This window comes from Festucalex cinctus, chromosome 17 (assembly GCF_051991245.1).
Source record: "Festucalex cinctus isolate MCC-2025b chromosome 17, RoL_Fcin_1.0, whole genome shotgun sequence".
Taxonomy (NCBI): Eukaryota; Metazoa; Chordata; class Actinopteri; order Syngnathiformes; family Syngnathidae; genus Festucalex; species Festucalex cinctus.
Window position 1 is genome coordinate 18,411,199 of NC_135427.1, and position 22,356 is coordinate 18,433,554.

General features: G+C 38.3%; 2 protein-coding genes across 8 annotated transcripts; one reads left to right on the plus strand and one right to left on the minus strand.

The window, feature by feature from the left end:
• Positions 1 to 785: 785 nt before the first annotated feature.
• Positions 786 to 13,873, minus strand: csnk1db (casein kinase 1, delta b). 3 transcript variants are annotated; one of them, XM_077503848.1, is made up of 10 exons: positions 13,262 to 13,873; positions 11,448 to 11,558; positions 10,034 to 10,182; positions 8,572 to 8,800; positions 8,283 to 8,453; positions 8,026 to 8,174; positions 7,639 to 7,777; positions 6,059 to 6,192; positions 5,455 to 5,520; positions 786 to 2,252 (listed from the first exon to the last, which is right to left on the minus strand). In XM_077503848.1, the coding sequence occupies exons 1-9, from the start codon at positions 13,335 to 13,337 to the stop codon at positions 5,470 to 5,472; spliced, it is 1,209 nt and encodes a 402-aa protein (XP_077359974.1). In that variant the 5' UTR covers positions 13,338 to 13,873; the 3' UTR covers positions 786 to 2,252; positions 5,455 to 5,469. The 3 variants fall into 3 exon arrangements, with proteins under 3 accessions (XP_077359974.1, XP_077359977.1, XP_077359975.1); XM_077503851.1 differs by having other exon boundaries at positions 5,455 to 5,525; positions 13,262 to 13,869; XM_077503849.1 differs by lacking the exon at positions 5,455 to 5,520 and having other exon boundaries at positions 13,262 to 13,871.
• c1qtnf1 (C1q and TNF related 1) lies at positions 12,708 to 21,588 on the plus strand. Of its 5 annotated transcripts, none has more exons than XM_077503855.1 (4): positions 12,708 to 12,894; positions 17,347 to 17,480; positions 17,712 to 17,812; positions 20,755 to 21,588. In XM_077503855.1, the coding sequence occupies exons 2-4, from the start codon at positions 17,347 to 17,349 to the stop codon at positions 21,303 to 21,305; spliced, it is 786 nt and encodes a 261-aa protein (XP_077359981.1). In that variant the 5' UTR covers positions 12,708 to 12,894; the 3' UTR covers positions 21,306 to 21,588. The 5 variants fall into 5 exon arrangements, with proteins under 5 accessions (XP_077359981.1, XP_077359980.1, XP_077359978.1 ...); XM_077503854.1 differs by having other exon boundaries at positions 12,879 to 12,922; XM_077503852.1 differs by lacking the exon at positions 12,708 to 12,894 and adding an exon at positions 14,288 to 14,436.
• Positions 21,589 to 22,356: the final 768 nt, after the last annotated feature.

The window sequence follows — 22,356 nt, forward strand, 5'->3', positions numbered from 1 at the left end:
AAAAAATCGATTCTGCGATATATCGCGATACATCGCGCGATTCTCGAATCGATTCAATAATCGGCAGAATCGATTTTTTTTTTTTTTTTTTTTTTTTTAGGATTCACACCTTGAGCATGGAAGAATGTTATATGAACGGCACATTAAGCCTTAATATTTTTATTTTAATGCTGTTCAAACATGAAACAGATTACAACCTCTATAAGACTGAAATTTAAGATAAATAAATAATACATTTTCATATAAATCTTACACTCTACAAGCTTACTGATAGTATTTTCTAAATTTGAATGGAAAAAAAATCGCAACAATCGACTTATAAATTCGTATCGGGATTAATCGGTATCGAATCGTGACCATTCGTATCGGGATTAATCGGTATCGAATCGAATCGTGACCTGTGAATCGTGATACGAATCGAATCGTCAGGTACTAGGCAATTCACACCCCTACTGTCAACTGAAGATGACATCACAGTTTCTCAGAGCTCAGGCAACGACCAATGACAGTTCACCTGTTTTCTGAAGCTGAGCTGTGATTGGTAGTTATCGGAGACATGCGCAACATCTTCAGTCGACAGCAAGTGGCAAAATTGCTCCCCCAAGAGATGGATGAAAACAGCTGGATTTTGCTGCTTAACTCACATTCCACTAACACAATATTAAACAGAACACCATATTTAGACCAGTGGGGCTGCATAGAACATTATTGTCCAATTTATTTTACATATATTTTTTCCCAATTTATTCAAAATGACCATTGTAGACAGTCAAAGCACAAAAAGATACAAGGAGGTAATTTATTTACAATTTAGGTACACAAATACAGTGGCAAATATAAATGTGAGAACAAATGTTGCTGGCCCGATTTCTTATTTTTCTTCAACTGGCTGACCAAAGAAGTGTCAAAATCAAAAACTACAGGGCAGACAGCAGAAAGAATGGCAGGGCATTATTTCAACAGACATTGCCACACAGCCAGACGTCCTCGACACAATTTAAAAAAAAAAAAAAAAAAAAAAAAAAAAAGGAAAAAAAAAGCTGCTATAATAGCCTGCAAAAAACATTACCCCTTACAAAGTGTCATTTCAAATAGTGAAAATTTTTAGAGGATTGCATCATGAAGGCCATACTGACAACAGTACCCCTGCCTGACAGCCAAGTGTATGAAAGAGTTGGCCACATTCAGTACAGCGCCAGCAACCAGCACTGCTGTGACAAAAAAGGTAAGTGGTGCGGGGTAGGGGTGACACACACACCGACAAGTAGACGCTACACATATTCTGGCTGCCTAACCTTGCTGCAGCAGGCTTCCTAAACCGAAGCATCTAAACAATGCTCAGACTCATCCCTAGCTAGGAAGGAAGGAACTCAAAGACAAAAAGATATTTACACATCTACATTGCAAAGATTTCACAGCTTCAAAACAATACAAATAAGACGGCGCAAAATGTTTGATCTGTACACAGTGAATAGAAATCTGGTCAAAAGTGTCAAATGAAGCTCTTGCCACCTTTCCTAAAGTGCAGTTGTTTTGTACAGCACTAAAGAAAGGGAACAGGGCCCACTGAACACTGCACTGTTGACTAGAAACGTGGATTTGAACGTAAAGGAGGATACATAAACCTCCTGCGTCTGAAATACCAAAACATGTTTGGTACATTCACTGGATGTGTGTACGTGTGTATTTATTTACACACACTTGAATTTGATACAAAAAAAAAAAAGAAAAAAAAAAAGAAGATGAGACAGTCAAGAGATTGGGCCGTCGATTGAGTCTGTAGACTCAATTGACTTGAATGCACTGAAAAGTTGCTATGATGGCCCTGAACACAATCATTGTCTTTAGACATGCTTAGGAAAAAAAAACAAAAAACCACGAGACCTGATTGGGGAGGGGCAGTGCAGCTTGTCCAGATATCTCCTGCAAAAGTGGACAGAAAACAGTCCTGAAGTCCAACACTCAGAACGAGACGGCAACAAAAAAATAAGGGGGAGGGGGAGGCTTGGGGGTGTGGCCAAGGGTAAAGAATTAACAACATAACTTGACAGTACTGCGAGCAGTCAGTAAGAAAGCACTTCCAGTTAGCTGGTTGAAGTGAAGTCGCTTCCCATGGGAGCTGTTGCAGTAGTAATTCAGTGTGGCAAGAGTACTATTAATGTCTGTCTGTGTCTCAGTGGGCGCGGACTGAACTGCAAGGCTCATCGAGGACCCAGAGGATGGAGGCCACCATGCAGTGCGCATGACATCATCTACAGCAAACAAGAGAAAGGAAGCCGGCGAGTCAGTATGACAATCAAAAAGGAAGGCGGTATTATTCAAATATCACTCCCGAGTCACTATAGCGTCCTAAAAGTATACCAAGGTGACAACGTTAAAAAAAAATAAAATAAAAAAAAATAAAAAAATAAAAATAAAAAATTTATTTATGCATTACCACAAAATAGGAAAAAAAATATTTGATTTTCGGAACGAGATGAATTCCTTTAATAATGGACGTTTAACAGTTTTGCTTGTATTCATTTTGTAAAATACATCTATCTAAAAACATCACCTTATCACAATTAAATTGTTTGCTCAATGTTTATTACACTTCCACCAGCTGACGTCTATGTGCCAGCTGTGTGGCCGCGGCAGGTGTTTAAATCAACCACTGAGACTCCCAGGCCTTAATTTGAAGTAAGAAGATCTTAAATGTTCTCTAATCCTTTTCTTGTATCACATTATGATGAATGCATCAAGCTGAGGGGGCGGAAATGGGAGGAGTCTATTTTTAAAACGAGGTGTTTGTATTCAAGTGCACACTGCACATAATTGAAGGCCTTATTTGAGATGCCACAATTTACAAAACAGCTCGTGTCAATATTTAAATTCTCATTGTTGCGTAACTCAGTCTCCAACACTGGTAGGAGTGTCAGGAAGCTTGTGCTCGAATGTCTGTCATGTTAGCGTGAATCATGTGCCATGTGATTAATAAACAGCTCGAAAGATAGCTGGTGGCTAGGCTAGTGACTCTTGATGGAAAATGGAAAAGTCCCATGACGACGACTTGGTGGGACATATCCCATCCACTGCAAGATTTAAAAGAAGATATATTTTCACATATCAGAAATATAGGGACCTACAACATTACTATCACAGGGGTTACGCTGCAGACTAGGTTTTAATGTTACCAGTCCACCTTGGAGAACTACTGTCTTGTCATTGGGTAATTTTTCTACCTGATAAGAGCACTTGCTGTACTCTACAGTGCAGCTCATGGGGCGGGGGTGACAGGGGAAACCATTTAGTGTCTGTGTGTGGAAAGGGAGCATCAGGATGTAAAACAAGCGCACCTTGGGCCTCATTGATAAAGCTTGCGTACGATCAAAACGAGACCAAAACTCTACGTACGAACATTTCTGTGCCAAAGGTGGTATTTTTAGAAAACAAACAGGAAGTGAAACTTTACGCACCGCTACGTCAAGTCTGGACCGACCGTACACAATCCGCACATTCTGGAGACATGCATGGGAAAACAGCTTTGTGGTGCATTTCTATTCCACAAACGCCATGTTGGATGTTGGGTCACATTAACCCCCCACCGCGTTTTGTCATTAATGGCTAAATAAAACTATATTGACACGACAATAAGGATAAAAAAAAAATAGAGTGGTATAAGCATCTTTGCTATGAGGGTTTTGTCATGTAAATAAATACATAGAAGAAAGAAATTCGAGATAGACCGATAAGGTTTTTTCGGGCCCGATTCCGATACCAATTATTAGTAGTGAAGGATGCCGATAACCGATATTTGGAGCCAATATTCATTTTCACTAAAAAGGGAAAATATTAGCATCAAAATTTTGAAAAAAAAATACAAACGCCAGCTCTTATCTTTTTTTTTTTTTTAAATCATGTATATTGAGCAACCTTTAGGGTTAGTAAAATATTGGGAGTTTTTTTTCTGTTTTGTTTTTTTAATCTTAGTCAACAGACATCTTTTTTAAAATCTAACAAGTTCTGGGATCTCCCAGGTGCAGTAGCATGTTCTCAAAAGTTAAATAAAAACAAACAACACAAAATAGTCTTCCAAAATTTCAAAATATCCAAAGTATAAAATTTGTACTTATCTTAGTTTTAAGTTCAAACAAAAACAGGTGCAGAGAGTTCCCAGGGTCGACAAAAATGAAAATAAAAACTTTTTTTTTTAAATTTACATTTAAATTAGTTCCCTGAAGTTAACACTTAAAAAAAACAAAGAAAAAAAAGGATCTCTTATCGGCCATATGATTCTTCAAAATGGCCGATGCCGGTATTTCTCAAAATGCTGAATATCGGCGCCGATAATCGGTCTATCCCTAAAAGAAATGTCCACGTCAATAAAGTCTGTCAAAAACGTTCACAATGTAACACACATGATCACCATATACGTGCAACCCTGATTGTATTTTTAGTGTTTTTACAAACATTTACTTTCAGTACTTACTCACTTTGAGTTTACTACTGTGTAAATCTTATTTGTGGTTACATCAGTGTCATAGGATACCCTGTCAATTTTTACCACTACAGTGCATCACAATTTAACTAAACAAAATACAAAGTCAAAACATTTTCACACAATACAAGAAGTAAAATGTTACCATCATGGAAAATTAGTTGACAGCCAGTTGGAATGTTTGCAGCCATCCAGTCATTACTCAACACGGAGTATGTCAATTGCCGTTTTGGTTGCCATTTTGGTGAAGGCATCACTAGCACCGAAACATTCAAAATGCCTTTCCCTTGAAAACAGCGAGCACTTCGTGTCTGAACAACTGGATGGCGTGCTTTCAGCCAGAGCCATGAGGAAGCTTGAAGCTCAGATGCAAAACAAGGAGCTTTTAATCTCATGCAAGTGTTATGGGGTGAAAAATAGAGGAGATGCAGGGACGCAGATTTTGGCAGGTAAATACAACATTAGAAACCCACAATTGCACCAAGCCACACTGGGGTGGGGGGTAGAGGGTGGTTAAAGATGTAAGGAGTCCATTTTGGGCCAGTGAGTTGTATGCGTGCCATTGATGTATGTGGCATCAAACCAATGGTGCAAGCAACAAACCACAAAGACAAAGCTGCTCAAAACTTTTTTTTTTTCTCCCCCATGTCTGAGTAGGCAATGAGGAGGGGGAGTTACATTCTTGGACTATGGTGCACACTGTAATGCATTATCCAGACCAGTTCTCAGGACTGCAACCTTCAACTTCAGATCCATCAGGCCTATGAGGCACCCATTTACTGGCTGACTCATTGACAATGGAAACTTGACAAAATTATTTCCCTTGCTTTATATATCTATTTCTAAAAAGGAATAGCAGAGATTTGGGTTCAAGTGAAAACAAAACTGGAACCAGGAGTGTCAATCTAAAGCATTACAGTGTAGAACTGGAAGTTGGATCAATGCATTCCTGGTGCTTACAGGGGTGTGCAACTCACCCAGTGTTGCCACGGTCACACAAGTATGTGGCGAGCGTCTACTTGGCGTGATGTTCGTAGGGAATGCTATTCTGAGGTTGGGGGAAGGGAGAGACAAGGCCCAATATGTCAAGTCAGAAACCTTGTCACGTAGCGAGCGCACTACTGGTTAAACAGACTAAAATAGCAGCTCTTCAATACAAGGTCAACGTGCTGCACAAGAAGGTGGAGGGAACTCAGTTCAGGGGCCTAGCCTGTTTTCTAACATAGCAGTTGATTAGCTTGATGACAACCATCTCTCAACTCTACTAAAGCAGCAGACAGAAATCTAGAGACATGTAATTAATTGACTTGCATGACATGCATTTTGACATTTTTTTCCCCCAGAAATTTCCCCTCAGTTGTGATTCACGGCGATCCAGCAGCACACACAGCAGCGACCCGTGCCACGATTCACAGCGAGCAGGCACCCTTGTTCGCATTATGGTTAGTTCTCAAACAAAGACGGAAAATAACGTTCTTCCTTTGTCTCTGGAGGGTCAGCATAAACATGAGCTTCCTACTTGAAATCACAATCATTGTGTGCCTTCTGTATGAGCAAGGAATAAACTCAAGCGTCTTGTACCTGTGAGGTGGACATGCGCGAGTTGTCTTGCCGTCCAGTAAGATCTGAGGAGGAGACGTTGACGGGGGCACCGCGGTGCAGTCGCATGCTGACTTTTCGCTCGCGCTCCATGCCAGATGCTTGGCGTGGGGAAGCTGGCGATTGCAGGGGAGGGACTTCAACAACTTCCAAGTAACGATCAACAAGTTCAATGCAGCCTCACTAGTCTAAACCAGTGTTTTTCAACCCTGGTCCTCAGGGCACACTATCCAGCCTGTTTTCCATGTCTTTCTATTTGCAACGCAGGTGATTCCAATGACAGCTCATTAGCAAGCTCTGGAGAAGCCTAATAACGATCCTCACCTGCGTTGGAATCGGGAGAGAGCAAAACAGGCTGGATAGTGTGCCCCGAGGACCAGTGTTGGGAAACACTGGTCTAAACACTGATAAATATCATGTTTATTGAATATGATTTAAGCCGTAAAGTGATAAATTGACCCAGTTTTATCCTGACTTTTTTTTTAAATAACTACTTTAATCTTTAAGCCACCTCTTCATGTCAGAGCTGTATCCAAAGCCTTCTCTGTATGCTCTAGCATAAAAAAGGAAAAAATAAAAATTTATAAATAAGTTTTTGGGAGTGAATGACAAAGTATTAAAAAAACATTTATGTACATGTTTTTTGGGGGGCTTTGAATGAGTTAATCCACCCGTTTTGAGCCATCTTAGGGGGGGGCAGCCATTTTGCCCATTTTGTTCAACTGAAATGACATCAAAGTTTCTTAGGTCTCAAGTAATGACCAATCACAGCTCAGCTTGCGAATGTCACTTGACCAAACTCGGAAAACAGCTGTGATTGATCATTACCTGAACAACTATGATATTCTCAGTTGACAGCAAGTAGCAAAATGCGCCCCCCAGAGATGGCTAAAAACGGGTGGATTAACTCATTCAAAACCCTTAAATCTGTACATGTTATTTTAATAATTTGTCCTTAATTCCCAAAAAGGTATTTATATATTTTTTTTATGCTAGAGCATACAGAAGGCTTTGATGCAGTTTCTGACATGAAGGGGTGGCTTGAAGCAATGGTAGCTATTCTGGAAGAAAGAAAAAAAAAAAAAAAAGCAGGTGTCAGCAGAGTATAAGAGATCAGCCAGGACCATGTCGCAATAAGCTTTTTTTGATAGTGTTTTCACCAGGACTGTGAATGTTGATGAAACTTAGCTGTATTACAATGCTAATTCCTGCAAAACAGAAACCGATATAAATACACTTTTTTTTTCCTGATGAAAGAAGAGACTCTGATCTTGATTTTGGTAGTCTCCATGTTTTTATAGCAATAGAACACAGTCTGTGGGCCTAGAAAATTCAGTCAAAATCCAGTAAAACAGCCGGGAGCAAAGGGAGTTGCTTGCGTCAGTGAAAATGGCTGTGAGTGAATGAGTTAATTCATATTCCATAAATGCCATGTTTAGACTCGTGGGGTCGCAATGGCACATATGAAATATTATTGTAAAGAAAATCTTTGGGTCGACTTCCCCACGAAAAAGAACACTGGCTGGTGTGACACTAAAGTTACCAAGTGACCAAGTACAAACCTGGGGCTCCATCTTGGGCTCCCCGAGGTCGTCCCGATGCAGCAGGTACCGCTCTCGTCGCCGGGTTCCTGCCATGTCTCAGCCTGTCCTCCCGGTCACGGCGCTCTCTCTCTGCCTCCTCTGCTGCACGGTTGGCTCCCTGTTCAAAACAGTAATAATAATGCTTTGTTAATATAAACTTTTTTTATGCAGAGAAAACTGTCACCAGGCAAATCTGTTATTGGATCTTTAAAACAAAAGCTACACATTATAATCTATGCTACATTTGCGCTTTCTTTGGTACAAATTCAATATTGCATTGGCGTGTTTGCCACACAGTTCAAACCAAGCAAATCATCTGTATCCATAAATTAATGCAATAACAAGTAATACTGAAGTAATACTCACAAACTTGAGCATATTCCAGTCAAACACATAGTCATAAGAGAATCCCTGTCTGTGAAAAAGGTTCCGGAAAAGCTGTCGTAGGTATGAGTAGTCGGGCTTGTCATCAAAGCGGAGGGAACGGCAAAAATTCAGGTAGGTTGAAAATTCAGCTGTAATAGAGACAAAAAGTTCTGTCAACTGAGACCTCTTTGCTTCACTTCAAAACAAAAACAACAACAACGATTTCAAATGACAAGGGTACAAAGAAGTTGTCTCACATGGGTATCCCTTGCATAGAATCTCAATGGGGGTGGACATTTTCTTCTCACTAATGCGTTCATACTTTTGCCTCTTGGTGGCAGCCTTGAGGCCTTGCCAAGGCAGGGAGCCCAAGTTAAAATACATAAGAACGTAGCCCAAGGACTCCAGGTCGTCACGCCTTGACTGCTCTGTAAAAGATGACAAAACAAAACAAAACAAATGGGTGTTCACCTTCCAAATCCCTTGCAGACAAGTCCAAGCATGTTCACATCAAAACAAGCCTATTCCATCTGCGTGAGTATGTACCAATCCCCAGATGGGTGTTGATGGAGGCGTATCTTGCAGTTCCAGTCAAGTTCTTGTTCTCGCGGTAGGGGATGTGCTGGTGAGTGCGGGCGTCGCGATATTTTTTAGCCAGGCCAAAGTCGATAATGTAGACCAAGTTGCCCTTTTTGCCGAGCCCCATTAGAAAGTTGTCGGGCTTCACATCTCTGTGGATGAAGTTCTTGGAGTGAATGTACTCAATGCGACTGATCTGTAGTGGACAAAGGATGACATTATATGATCATTTTGTTAAAATTAGTGCAGGGCAAGGAGTAAAAGAAACCATAGGCAAGCTATTATTAATTTATAAAAAGTGAGTAGACTCAGCAAATGAAGGTCAGATTGGCTATCACTGTGAATCCATCAATGCTGTTAAAGCAGAACTTTTTTAAAATCAAGTTGGACTGATTATGCAATAACTACCAAGGCAATTTTCGACAAGACTTGTTTGAACATGGTGCACAGAAGAATGCACTGATTAAGGTGTCACACCTACGTAAAAGTAAGCGTGCACACCTTATCTGTCATGGAAAGAATATGTGCAGAAACTGCCATGTAACCGCTTACATGTTACTGTAGATTTTCTTGTAATATGGTTTGCCCCCAGCATGGGTGAAGATATTTACCTGAGATCATTTAAGACACAATCATGCCAATAATAGTTTTGACATAACTAGGAAAATCAGCATATGATTACCTGGGCAAAGTGCAAAAGAAAAAAAATAAAATAAAAGTGTCTCTATGTTGGTTGATAGGTTAGTTAATCAGCCAATCAGATGGATCTGATGTTTGACATTGGGCTTTGTCAAGTACAAATGACACTGTTCTTCTAATTGCAATTCATTTACTTGACTATTTTTAAATGTATATAAATTAGGGCTGTCCCGAATCAGTTGTGACTCGAATTGAGATGCCGTAAAAAATGAATCGTGAATCAAACTTTGGAATTTGAGTGAGAATGCATCATAGCATATTGTCGTGTGTACTAGCCAGGTGTGACAGGAATGGCAACATGGTACTAGGTGTGACAGGAATGGCAACATGGGTGATATTTGTATATTTGTGGGGAGTGCACAGCGTCGTGCAGCATGTGCTCTTTGCAACCCGACACCCAAAAGTGTTTGCAGGCTAATGGTCATTATATTAAACTGTTAAGTAATCAGGCAATAAAGCTCATCTCGCCCATGTATAAAAGCCGATAAATTCTTCATTTTTTGGACTATGACAAGTTTTGCAAAAGTACTAGTAACCCATTCAAATGAATTTGGGATTCAGTGGTTAAATGGTAAACAAATAGGCAAACATATATTTGAAATGTGTGATAAGGTGTTTTACAGCCTTGAATGCAAATCCAAAAATTAAACCAACGGGGAAAAAAGGACTGTATGCTCATGTTGAATGTGACACAGAGAAGAGTAAAATGGTAGAAGGTAAGTCATCTCACCATCTGATCAGCAAGGAGGAGGACTGTCTTGAGGCTAAACTTGCGGGAGCAAAAGTTGAAGAGATCCTCCAGGCTGGGTCCCAGCAGCTCCATTACCATGACGTTGTAGTCACCTTCTGCTCCACACCATTTTATGGTTGGAATACCCACTACAAGCACATTAAAAGGACACAACTGTCTAAAACTGTGAAATAAATCAAAATGTCAACATTTAAAATTCTGTGCAACTCCTGCCACCCACTCTTTGCTGTGCGACTGCACCAGCTGGAATGGATTAAGTCTATTTCCTTTTATGTTCATGGGAAATTTGTTTTGGTTTGTGAATAGAAGAAGTCTTGGAAGAATTAAGTTTGTTGGATAAATTATTATTTTTTTAAACAGTGGTTCCAATGTTCAAGCGAAGGGTATATTGGTTAAACCAGGGATAGGGCTATACAGAGGTTAAATGCTACTTCACTCAAAAAGGAATATAACTGAAATATGCCTAATTCCTAAAGCGTCTAGCTCGTGGACATGCCAGTAAACAACTGGCGGATAGGCCACTGCCAGAGACGTAACAGAAAACTCAACGCAATTGAGATGTTAATAACGTTGTTAATTTAGAAATTTGACTACGGTGACTAGTCCACAATAGCTATATTGCCAACTAAAACAGCACATTTGAGTAAGTTTGCTTTGTTAAAAGGTTAACAGTAGGAACGTCAACTGTGTCAGGCTGTTGGCATCAAAGTGTGCAGTCATTTGTTTTAAACTGCCTTTGAAAAGTAGTCTATATGGGACATTTGAGCACTGCTAGCTGGAGCCACTGCTAAACACTGGCAACATTTTTCCTGGTGCCCTTAATTGTCGATTGATCTTGATTTCAGAATTAAGTTGTGTTGTTTACATCAGTAGTAACAGTTTCTTAGGGCAATATGAACACCTCAAACACTGAAAGATGACCCAAAGTCATCTGTTACATCCCAAAAAGCTGCCAGGAACAACTCAAAATAAAATTGTTTCGAGGCATTGCTCTCCATACGTTTGCTAAGGCAAGTTTTATATTGAAGTTGGCCCTCTCACCGCACTGGCATGTCCTGTCATGCATTGCATAAACAATTGTTGCTGCGGTTGGCTTGAATACATGTACACATAAATAAGTGGGTGTACGCGAGGCAGAAAAAAAATGCCTCAAGCATTTTTTTTCTATAACTGAGGTACTCGAATTACTGGAGGACTCGTTTCAGCCCTTCTATCATTCAAAATGCATCACTTCCTTGACAACTTTCCTCTTAGATCGAGTTCTGGCACCATCTTGAGGCATCTTTGGCCACAAAAATAAGACAAAAGTGAATTTTTCAGCCAACACCGAGGAGAGGCTCCACAAAACAAAAAAACGCCTAAAGGTAAAGTTGTGAAGATTCCACTACTTTACCTCCTCCTTGCATCATTTTGTAGATCTTGCTTTCGATGTGGAGTTGGGGGTGCTTGGTCTTCACACATTCCAACTTGATGGCAACCTCTTCGCCCACAGAAATATCTGTGCCTAAAAACGGAAAAATATAGACATACATTGTGAATACAAATATAAAGAACACTCATATACCAATATATTTTAAATCCTGGAGCTCTGCATTTGCATTGTTGTGATTACAGAATGTTATTCTCTTTCAATTATGCACAAGAAAAGACAATATTAACCTATTATATCTACCTAAATACCAGTTCAATAAGCAATACTGGATTATCACATCATAGCAAGCTAAATATTTGTGATGTATTTTAACTTGCCTGTTTTTAATAATAAGCTTTTCAACATTAATAATAATTAAAAAAAAAAAAAAAAAAAAAAGTAAAAACACATGGGAAAAGGACAACTGCAATGATTACCGGGCAGCTTGCCAAAGCATAATCAATGTGTGGGAATCCAGCTGACGCTGGATTACATTTTCAAAAGTATACTAAAAGTCACAACTCAATAGTAAATATGGTGAGTTCATAGATCTGTTTTTAATGGTACCGACTCAATTTGTCCAGTCAAAAGAACCATCGCACTTCATACCATTTGAAGCTTGACCAAAACGTTCTCATAAATTTGTGCCAAAAAGCAAAATCTGTTGAGACTTTGGCATCTATGTATTAGCAGCCCAAGTGTTTTTCTTTGGCTTTTTGTTATGACACCACAGAATAATTTCCCACATCAAAATAAATAATAAATGGACTTTGTCCAATTACAAAATGTGTCAAAACAATTCAAATGCCATATTATAATATGCAAACCTAACAGTCAGTGCCCTACCCATGAGCACTGGCAGTGCAGCCCTTTGGAAGCTTACATGATGAGTAATCAAAACAAAAGCCTGCAAGCTTTATTGTCATGTTAAACTCCTGTTGTCTGTCATGTCATTTCCCACCTAAGACAAGGCTCAATAACGAATTGATCAATTCTGATTAACATACAGTTAGTTGCTTTCACGTTGCTAATCATTTAGGGATAAGGAATGGTTAGATAAGACTTGAATGAGATGACATGCACGCATTGAACAAAGACCTCTGAGTCCAATGAAAGATGAAATGGCGAAAGATGACTGCTCACTGAAATAAAGTGTATCATACGTTTTAAGCAAAACACACACACACACAACAATCGTGTTACTAGAAAATGACGTTAGAATGTGAATATGCGTGCTTAGAAATTCGAGTTAGCGGACTGAGTCGCGTCAGCTCAGCAGCACAGCGAGAAAGATGAGACTGTGGCCTTCACTGTGTTGATGGCTTATGGGGGTTGTATTTGTATTGTGTAACTACGGCCAACTGTTTCTCGACCGACTCGATTGAAAACGAGAAGCTTGTAGCAACGGGTAAACAACAGGAACTTCTGGGTGGGTCTTCTTCAAGCACAACCCAGAAGTAGGCTTCATTGCTACATTCGTTTTACGTAATATATTCCAGTTAAACGAGCTGACCAGCTAACATCCCCAAATGTGCTCCCTAAGTTCGAACAGTAACTCGATAATTCGACTCGAGCTCTTGTTTTCTAACACCAATAAACATTTCCGTTGGATTATTTGAGTCAGAGATAAAAACTGTATCTGATGCTAGCTAATAGCTGATCTTACAACAAAGGTTAAGACCAGAGATTTTGACGATAGCTATTGAACTAGTGACACGTCGTTAAGGGATAACACAACAATAATGAACACTAACAACCAAGTTGAAAACACAAACAATGAAATATATTTGACTTACCTAAATAGATGTCGCCGAACGATCCACTTCCGATTTTTCTGCCTAGTCTGTATCGGTTCCCCACTCTAAGTTCCATTTTGTCGATGATTAAACGTTACCTTCCCTTAAATACACTCAAGTCTCCACCTTTTGTTTATTTTACCACCTTCCTAAAGTGGTTGACAACCCACTAATTCTCAATTCTTCTCTCCTCGGAATCGGTTTCTTCTGTACAATCCAAAATTCACCATCCCTTTTCTCCTTGTCCGAGAACTGAAGACGTATAATTTTGGTATCAATCGATAGCGCAGAACACGTAGTTAATGTTCTCTACGTTTGAAAAGTCATTTTAAACAAACAACGAGAGGATTGGGATGGATTTAAACCTTAACCAGTACTCGCCCAGCTCCCTCTAATCGTGAGAGTCGGGTTTTTTTTCCCGTCATGAAAGCGGTTCCTCTGTGACGTCACTTCTCCTAGCAACCACTGGCAGATACGGAAATTACCCAAATGTGTGTCGGACTATTATATTGATTATTTACCAATTATGTTGCTGTATATTTTACTTATTAATACCATAAAAAACAACAAACATTTATAGGTGGCCTTATAATCTGTACTGAAATTAATGTAATCATAAGCACTGAAACAGACAGCGGATGTTTCATTTTTATTGTATAAAAAGCAAGGCTACAAGTCCCACTAAATCTTAAACAACATGGTGATCAAAGGCGAATTTATTTCGAACTCGAAGCAGATAACCTTCTTAGGAAAGTAAGAAACACCCTGCCTGCCTTGCATGGGCAAAAGATTGGCAACGACATACACCCATGTTGGTCCTGCCCAAATCTGTAGCCACAGCCTCCAGTAGATGTGTTCTGATTGGCTGACTGTGCGTCAGCTGCTGGCGATTTTTCTCATTGGTTGCAAGAGGGCCAATCAGAAAAATGCTATAGGCCGCTCACATGGCCAAGTTGTTGTTCCACAGATTGGGTAACTGACTGGCACGTGTACTCCAACGTTCTGCATTCCGTGCGCAAACTGCGTTCAAATCTCGTAGGATTAACGTTTTAACACAACTTGATAGAGTTAATCTAGGTATAATTCAGCACAAGGAATGAACATATCAATGAAAAAAAAAAGACATTCAAAGTACATCAAGGAAAATGCAAGCAGACAAAACAGACACTTTAAAGGTATGCAAATCAACAAGTAGAATTAGTTTTACATTACAGTACACGTCCACATTACCCACTTTTAAAACTGTATTGTACTATGTATTTGTATGTACGTTATGTAAACCCAGCCTACCTTGTATAGCCTGTTTGTGCCTGCTACCTAGTATCTGTTTATTCAAGGTAATTGACTGATACCTGCTGAAAACCCTCCCAGTAAATAGAGCTGTTGTTTGATATAATGCCTTGCAAAATTATTAGCCCCTCTCGCCCTCGTTGGCTTTTTAGTTTTTACCCATTACAATTACATTCATGGTGTGTGTACACTACAGTAATAATCAGAAAATGAGAATCTCTCTCTCTTTTTTTTTTTTTTTTTTTTACATTAGACTGTGTAATGTTCCCCTTTTGAGTATAGTGTTTATCTACAAAGTTCTATTGCCACCTAATGGTGTCCTGGTATACTGCAGCAGCTTAAAGAATTTTCAGCACTGGTTGGTGTATGCAACGGTAATTTTGACAACGTTGTCATTAGTTTGTGAAAAATCTAAAAATAACTAGAAAAAAAAATCTGCTATTAATATAGATATGTAATCGCTGTTCACATGGACAATGCTGTAATATGAACTTCAAACCAGTACAAAGGCAATTTTGAAAACTTAACGGAATTTCATAAGTAATGCAAATCCATCGGACTAAGTGGTATAATATATGTACATTTACAGGGATTACAAACATAATAGTATTTGAAATCACCACAAGTGATTGGAAATTTTGTACAGAATACTGCACCTTTTTAGGGATTGATTTTATTTGACATAGAGCAAGACTGATTCACCAGCAATTGACATGATTTGAATGATTTTAACACTTGGCTGAAAATCCCTTTTCTGCCAGTGGCTGCCTAAAGACAGGAACCTGATGGACATTACCAAATTATGATTTAGAATTCCTACATTATAAGTATAGACTAGAGTCTCTACGGTAGACACGCTTTTCCAGGCTTTTACTGTAGCCGCCTTGAGTGGACATGTCTTTATGGCTGAAAAACATGCTTTGTTGGATTGGGTTTAGGTGACTTCTTTGACCATTGAAAGTATGTTTTGAACTCTTCACCTGCCAACATTTTATTCGTTTTCATTCATGCAGAATGTTGAGGATCCACTTGATGTATTTGTCTGAATGTGAGCCCTCAGAATTCATATTTGTCCTTTCTTCAGCAACAAAAACAAGATTAGCCATCCATGTCCATATGACTAGTGCGCTCACCATGCTTGCTAATCCTAATCCTTTCTTCTTTCTTAGTTGTTATTGGTTTAATCATCCCAAAAATCTGATGCCACAGCATGGTTCAAGCAGAATTATGCCACTTTGACCAAATACTTTTGAACCACCGAAAATTGAGCTACTCTTCAAAAACAAAAAAAATAAAACAGTATATAAACATGTATATTTTTGCACGATTGAGAGAAAATATACTTATTGTAACTGGACCTAACTCTTTCTTTTGTTGTTTTATGTTCTTCTTCCGTGTTTTTCTCTGCTTTTGCCATTTCCCCTTTGGATCTCAGCTGTCAAAGCTCCTCCTCCCTCTCCTTACAATCATGAACTATGCTTTTCTCTCTTCCACTCACTCAGTTCGACACTAGTATGCACTTTTCCTCCTCCCCTTTTAGTCTCCTCCACTTGTTTTTAGGGGCAGGTCTTTCTGGCAGCCACTATCTGTGCTCTGTTTGAAGAAGAAAGAGTGATCTCAGGAGAACGATACGCAAAACAAAAAACAAGAAAGGAACCTTACTCATAGAAGAGTAGGAGAGGGACAACACGAGAATAAATTGGTTTTTTTTTTCCACTCTTAGAGGAATATAACCTGTGATGGCATCAAAAGTAAGATTTTGCTTCTTGCAAATAACTTTGATACGACAGTAAGGTACCCGCTGTGACTGATACAAAAACAAGCGTGTAAGTTAAGTGAAGCAACTGAAGAAAACACAATTGTGCTCATGTTCTTGAGTGTGAAATACTCCAAAACATAAAAAACCCACACTAACTTACTTAGACAGAATGGAGTGACCTTGAATGCTCTGCAATATCACAAGAATTTCTCTTCCCAGTTTTCTGGTTCATGCCATGCAAAAGGGATAACTTGTCTGAGCATGTATCAACACTCAGGCACATCATTAGGTATGCTTATACAATCGAATGTGCATCATATTAAATACAGGTGTTTGTCTACTTACCGCTTTCTTCCAATAATTTTAGAGGGGGGCATTGATTGGCTAACATCTATCACAATGGGTATGACATTTTTGTTACTATGATCTTGTGTTTTATGAGGAAAAACTGATATGTCTTTCCTAGTAATTGGGAATTGTCAGGCCAGGTCTCGTAAGTTGGGTGAAGACAAAAGTGCAGGACCAAACTACTTGGTCTTAAGATTCTACATTATTTAACTCATTCATTCCTAGCCATTTTTACTGAAGCAACTTCCGTCGCTCCCTGCTGTATTAATGGATTTTGACTGATTTTGCAAGGCCACAGAACATTGTGTTCTATTGCTATAAAAAGATGGAACCTACCAAAAGAAAGATTAGAGTCTCTTCTTTCATCAGGAAAATTCTATCGGTTTCAGTTTTGCAACAATTAGCATTAGAATATAGCTAAGTTTTGTCAATATTCACATTCCTGGTGAAAACACTGTCAAAAAGAGCTTGTTGCAACATGGCCCTGGCTGATCTCTTATCCTCTGCTGCCACCTAATGGCCATTTTTTGTGATAACGACCATTGCTTTAAGCCACCTCTTTGTGACAGAAACTGCATCAAAATCTTCTGTATGCTCTTGCATAAAACCCCCCCCATAAAAACAAAAACGTATAAATACGTTTTTGGGTTTGACTGAGTTAGCAATTACTTTTCCTTGTATATTGCAGATGATACTTTCTATTGTTTGGATGATGCTATTCTGGCTTTGTCCAGTCATTACCTACCAAACGCCTCAACATGGGATGAAAGATCCAGAGATCAGGAGGGACCACACGGATCAGCACTACCATCATGATTCCAGGTGCACATCTAGCCTAACTGGGTTATAGTGTGTTCTGTTTGGAACAGGGATACAAATACTGATTTAAGAACAAGGACATTTTAACCATCAGTAGTAATCCTCAGCTCTGGGGAAAAAGAAAGTTTGATTTTAAGAGGTCTATAAATAACTTATCTTTTGATGGATATTTGTAATAAGAAGCCAATTGCAATATGTCTATAACTAGTCTAATTGTTGACTATATATGTGCAGGAGCAGAGAGTGTCGCCGGTGCTGCGACCAAGAAGAGTATGCCAGCCAGCAGCACCCCCAGTACAAGATTGTACCTCAAATTAATATTACCATACTGAAAGGTGAGATCACAACAAAAACAATCTTACTACAGTTATTTACTGACTGTATCAATCTATGCACAGCAACACAAATTACAGTACGTATACCAAAAGATGAGGAACGACTGTATAAAATGAAATGGTACGCAAAAGCATAATTTTTGATGATTAAATCACTTTAAAGGGACATTCAGTAATCCCTAACGCCATCTAGTGGTGAACTAAGAATTCATTCATTTATAAAACGATTGTTTATGTCAATAGTATGCACAAAAATATGTTGTATAAACATTTTTTTAAATATATAATAATTGGTCTAGTAATCACTAATTGTATTACATGGCTGTAGTCTCCCCTTACTGGAGCTGCCATGTTTCGCTGCCAACTTCCTGCTATGGATGTCCAAAGGACAACTTCGCAAATGTAGTTATTGCATAGACTAGTGTCGAAACCAATGGGTCGACCACAGCTTACCTTCCACAGCTGGGACCTGCAGGTGGTCGTCGTTAACTCCCTTGATTCGGTCCTGTCGCTTGTCACTGCCCTCGCAAGCAAGATTTTGCTAGCTTTTTTGTAAACTAGCTCCTCCACCTAGCCGCTCTTGTTAGCAACTTCAGCCTCTATGGCACCGACTAATTCCCGCTAGTCGCTCTTGTTAGCTGCTCCGGCTAATTCCGTCTTGCTCGGTCTTTCTGCGTCACTCGCCGGTCTTCACAAAGGCTGCCAAGTCGCCGTCGCTTGCCAAGATATTCGTTTGCTCACGCAAAATAAGAATTGGTGGTAGGCTTGCTAAATGTGGTCTCTCTGAGCCACTGTCGTGTGTATGCTCCTGCGTGCTTCTAATGCTTTTCTTTGATCACCTGAATGGCGCTAAGGACTACACACTGGGTCTTTAGAAATATTTCCCCAAATAATCAATTGATCTTTTGTGGTTATTGTAATTTCTTTGAATTGTAATAGTAACAGTAAAAGAATTTCCCTTTGCCTTTGAGACAAGCCTTTCCTTTATTTAGCTTTTTTTAACCTAATCCCTTATAAGGTGTTTGGTATTTTCTAGGGGTGTTAAAAAAAATCGATTCGCCGATATATCGCGATACTACATCGCGCGATTCTCGAATCGATTCAATAAAAAAAAAAAATCAATTTTTTTTTTTTTTTTTTTTTTTTTTTTTTAAGAGCTCAGAATTGTTCATTCGGTAGTTACCGATTCAACGTCTTATCATCATTGCCTTTTTTTTGTGTGTGTGTGTGTGTGTGTGTGAATCGATTTTTAAACTTCCATTTTTAATGGAAAAATATTCAACAAAACGTCTGACTTCGGGTTAGGATTCACACCTTGAGCATGGAAGAATGTTATATGAACGGAACATTAAGCCTTAATATTTTATTTTAATGCTGTTCAAACATGAAACAGATTACAACCTCTATAAGACTGAAATTTCAGATAAATAATACATTTTCATATAAATCTTACACTCTACAAGCTTACTGATTAGTATTTTCTAAATTTGAATGAAAAAAAATCGCAACAATCGACTTATAAATTCATATCGGGATTAATCGGTATCGAATCGAATCGTGACCTGTGAATCGTGATACGAATCGAATCGTCAGGTACTAGGCAATTCACACCCCTAATATTTTCTATTTTTTTCTTCTTTTTTTTTTAAAGTAAACCTTTAAAGATGTACAAAATGAAACAATTTGAGTTAGAAAGAAAAATACAATGTTATTTAAAAGAACAAGTCGCTGATGGTGTGTTTTCAATCGCCATACTTTTATGCTGGGAGTTTCGGCTCAGTTCCTCTTCAGTGACTATAGTCAGGTTTCCATCCAAATGTTTTGAACATTTTAAGCGAATTTTGTGAAAATGAGCAAAACGCACATGCGACTTATGCCTGTTTCCATCCGTTCTTCGTTTGCGAATAGTGAGAGGAGACCGCGCCGCGAGATGATGGCATAAAAGTGCGTCTCTCTGCCACAAGACACAAAATGGACAGATTTAAAATTGCATTCATGTTTTTTTCTTTAATTAATTCTAAAAATAATTGTGTTTTTTCATCTCCCCAAACATATCTGACTTTATCATCCGCCATTTTTTTATACTACAAACGTACATGTGATGTAGTAGCCGGTCAAAATGTGCGACGTATATCCGGTCTTGTAGTCGCTTATCCGCAAAAGCTGTTTCTATAGCCAAAATACGCATTTTCCTTGTTTCAATACGCTCAAAATCCAGCTCCTCCAAGCTTAAAAACGTTTTTGAAAAATTTGAACCTTATTTTTTTATTTTTTTTTCTCGAATTTCTGGCGTTTCCATTCAGTTTCTTTTTCAGAATTCTTGAAAATTTGAATAAAAATAGGTGGATGGAAACCCCACTAGTGAATGGTTGTCTGTGTGAACAGATATGAACAAAATTGTTGAAGATGGAAAATTCTGCAGTAAAACAGAAATAACTTGAATCTGGCAGAATTACCAACAAATACAAGTTTTATTGAAAACTAATTAACAAAGTGAGGCACTGCATTATTTTTATGGTCCAACAGCATTTCCGCTTAACCTCCCGGATTTAGTATATCTCACCAATGAAATTGGTTGGACCAGCCCAAGTAGTCCAATAATGAGTGACACAAATCCGCTTTGAGAGTTACACACGCTGCAAGGGGAATGATGAGAAGCCTCTTTTTGGTTCCTTGTAGAGTCAAATACCATAGTACGTTATTCAACAATGCAATAATTTTACATTGAACTCGGCATAATTCATACTAGAATTACAAATGACTAATTTAGCCTCCCAGTTTTGATCCAAGTGCACCAATCCGGTTTGTATGACTGAAAATACTGCTTGTACTAGTTTAGACATTCAAAACACAGTATTCCATCAATAATCTAAGTTTGCACTTAAAAGGTATTGTTGTAGCGCAATTGCCTTCAGCATATACGGTTTTGCTCTGTCTTATAGGTGAGAAAGGTGAGGTTGGTGGAAGGGGATCTTACGGTAAACCAGGCAGAACAGGTCAGATGGGCCCACCAGGATCTAGTGGGACAAAAGGAAGCAAAGGCAGCATGGGTATTCCAGGGGAGCCCTGCAAGTCCTACTTTGCCGCCTTCTCTGTGGCTCGCAAGAAGGGCCTGCACTCCGACCACTATTACCAAACACTGACATTCGACACGGAGATAGTAAATCTTTATGGACACTTCAACATGTTTACAGGTAAGTTTTACTGCTACGTGCCAGGGATCTACTACTTCAGCCTGAATGTGCACACATGGAACCAAAAGGAGACCTACCTTCACGTGATGCACAACGAAAAGGAGGTTGTGGTCCTCTATGCGCAACCTAGTGACCGCTCCATCATGCAAAGCCAAAGTCTGATGTTGGAACTTGAGAGAGGCGATCAGGTCTGGGTCAGACTGTATAAAGGAGAACGGGAGAATGCCATCTTCAGTGACGAGTTTGACACTTACATCATATTCAACGGACATCTCATTAAACACAAAGATGAGCTGTAGATAGCACAGTGGCCTAATTTTAATGGTGTTATATTACTAATGGTATTATTTTGATGTTAAATATAACTTTAGTTTATCATCATTATTGTTCTTGTGGCACATGTATATTGGTCTGTTTTAACTTATTAAAAATAGGCCACATTATTCTAGATGGAATCATTCAACTTTTATTTGGCACACATTTTGGCTTCTGCTGATATGTTGAACTAAATGAGAACCGTTTGGTTTGTTTGTGAGACTGAACCGAGGTTGTGATGCTTATACAAATAAACTCAAAACTTAACTGAAATGAAACATAGTATGCGATTGGGCCAGTTCATAACCTAATTTTAATGGATTTACTTTTGGTACATGTGCTTTTAAGATACCGTAAATGTGCTGTAGAGGGAGTGACATAACAGAACTTTTCTGTAGTCATGGGGAAAAAAAAAAAAAAAAAGCCATAGTCATGTGCCAGAAAATGTTTTCTGTTAGACACAAAACTTTAATGAATTAAAAGCTTTGTGACTTATAAGTGAACAATAACATGACATATATATATATATATATATATATATATATATATATATATATATATATATATATACATATACACACATATATATATATATATACATATACACACACATATATATATATATACACACATATATATATATATATACACACATATATATATATATATACACACATATATATATATATATACACACATATATATATATATATACACACATATATATATATATATATACACACATATATATATATATATATACACACATATATATATATATATATACACACATATATATATATATATATACACACATATATATATATATATATATATATATATATATATATATATATATATATATATATATATATATACATATATATACATATATATACATATATATATATACATATATATGTATATATATATAGATAGAGGACGGGGTCAATATGACGAGAAAAAAAGTGGCAAATTTGCCTCTTTATAAACTGGTATATTTTCCACATTTTTCTCGCCGCGCGGCTGTTTGTA

Coding starts and splice junctions, on each gene's coding strand:
- csnk1db (XM_077503848.1), bottom strand. CDS start 13,337: ATGGAACTTAGAGTGGGGAACCGATACAGACTAGGCAGAAAAATCGGA. Junction 8,801..10,033: donor TCCTCCTTGCTGATCAGATG/GTGAGATGACTT, acceptor TGTCCACTACAG/ATCAGTCGCATTGAGTACAT. Junction 8,454..8,571: donor CAACACCCATCTGGGGATTG/GTACATACTCAC, acceptor CATCTTTTACAG/AGCAGTCAAGGCGTGACGAC.
- c1qtnf1 (XM_077503852.1), top strand. CDS start 14,407: ATGCAAGCAGACAAAACAGACACTTTAAAG. Junction 14,437..17,346: donor ACAAAACAGACACTTTAAAG/GTATGCAAATCA, acceptor TGTATATTGCAG/ATGATACTTTCTATTGTTTG. Junction 17,481..17,711: donor CACTACCATCATGATTCCAG/GTGCACATCTAG, acceptor ATATATGTGCAG/GAGCAGAGAGTGTCGCCGGT.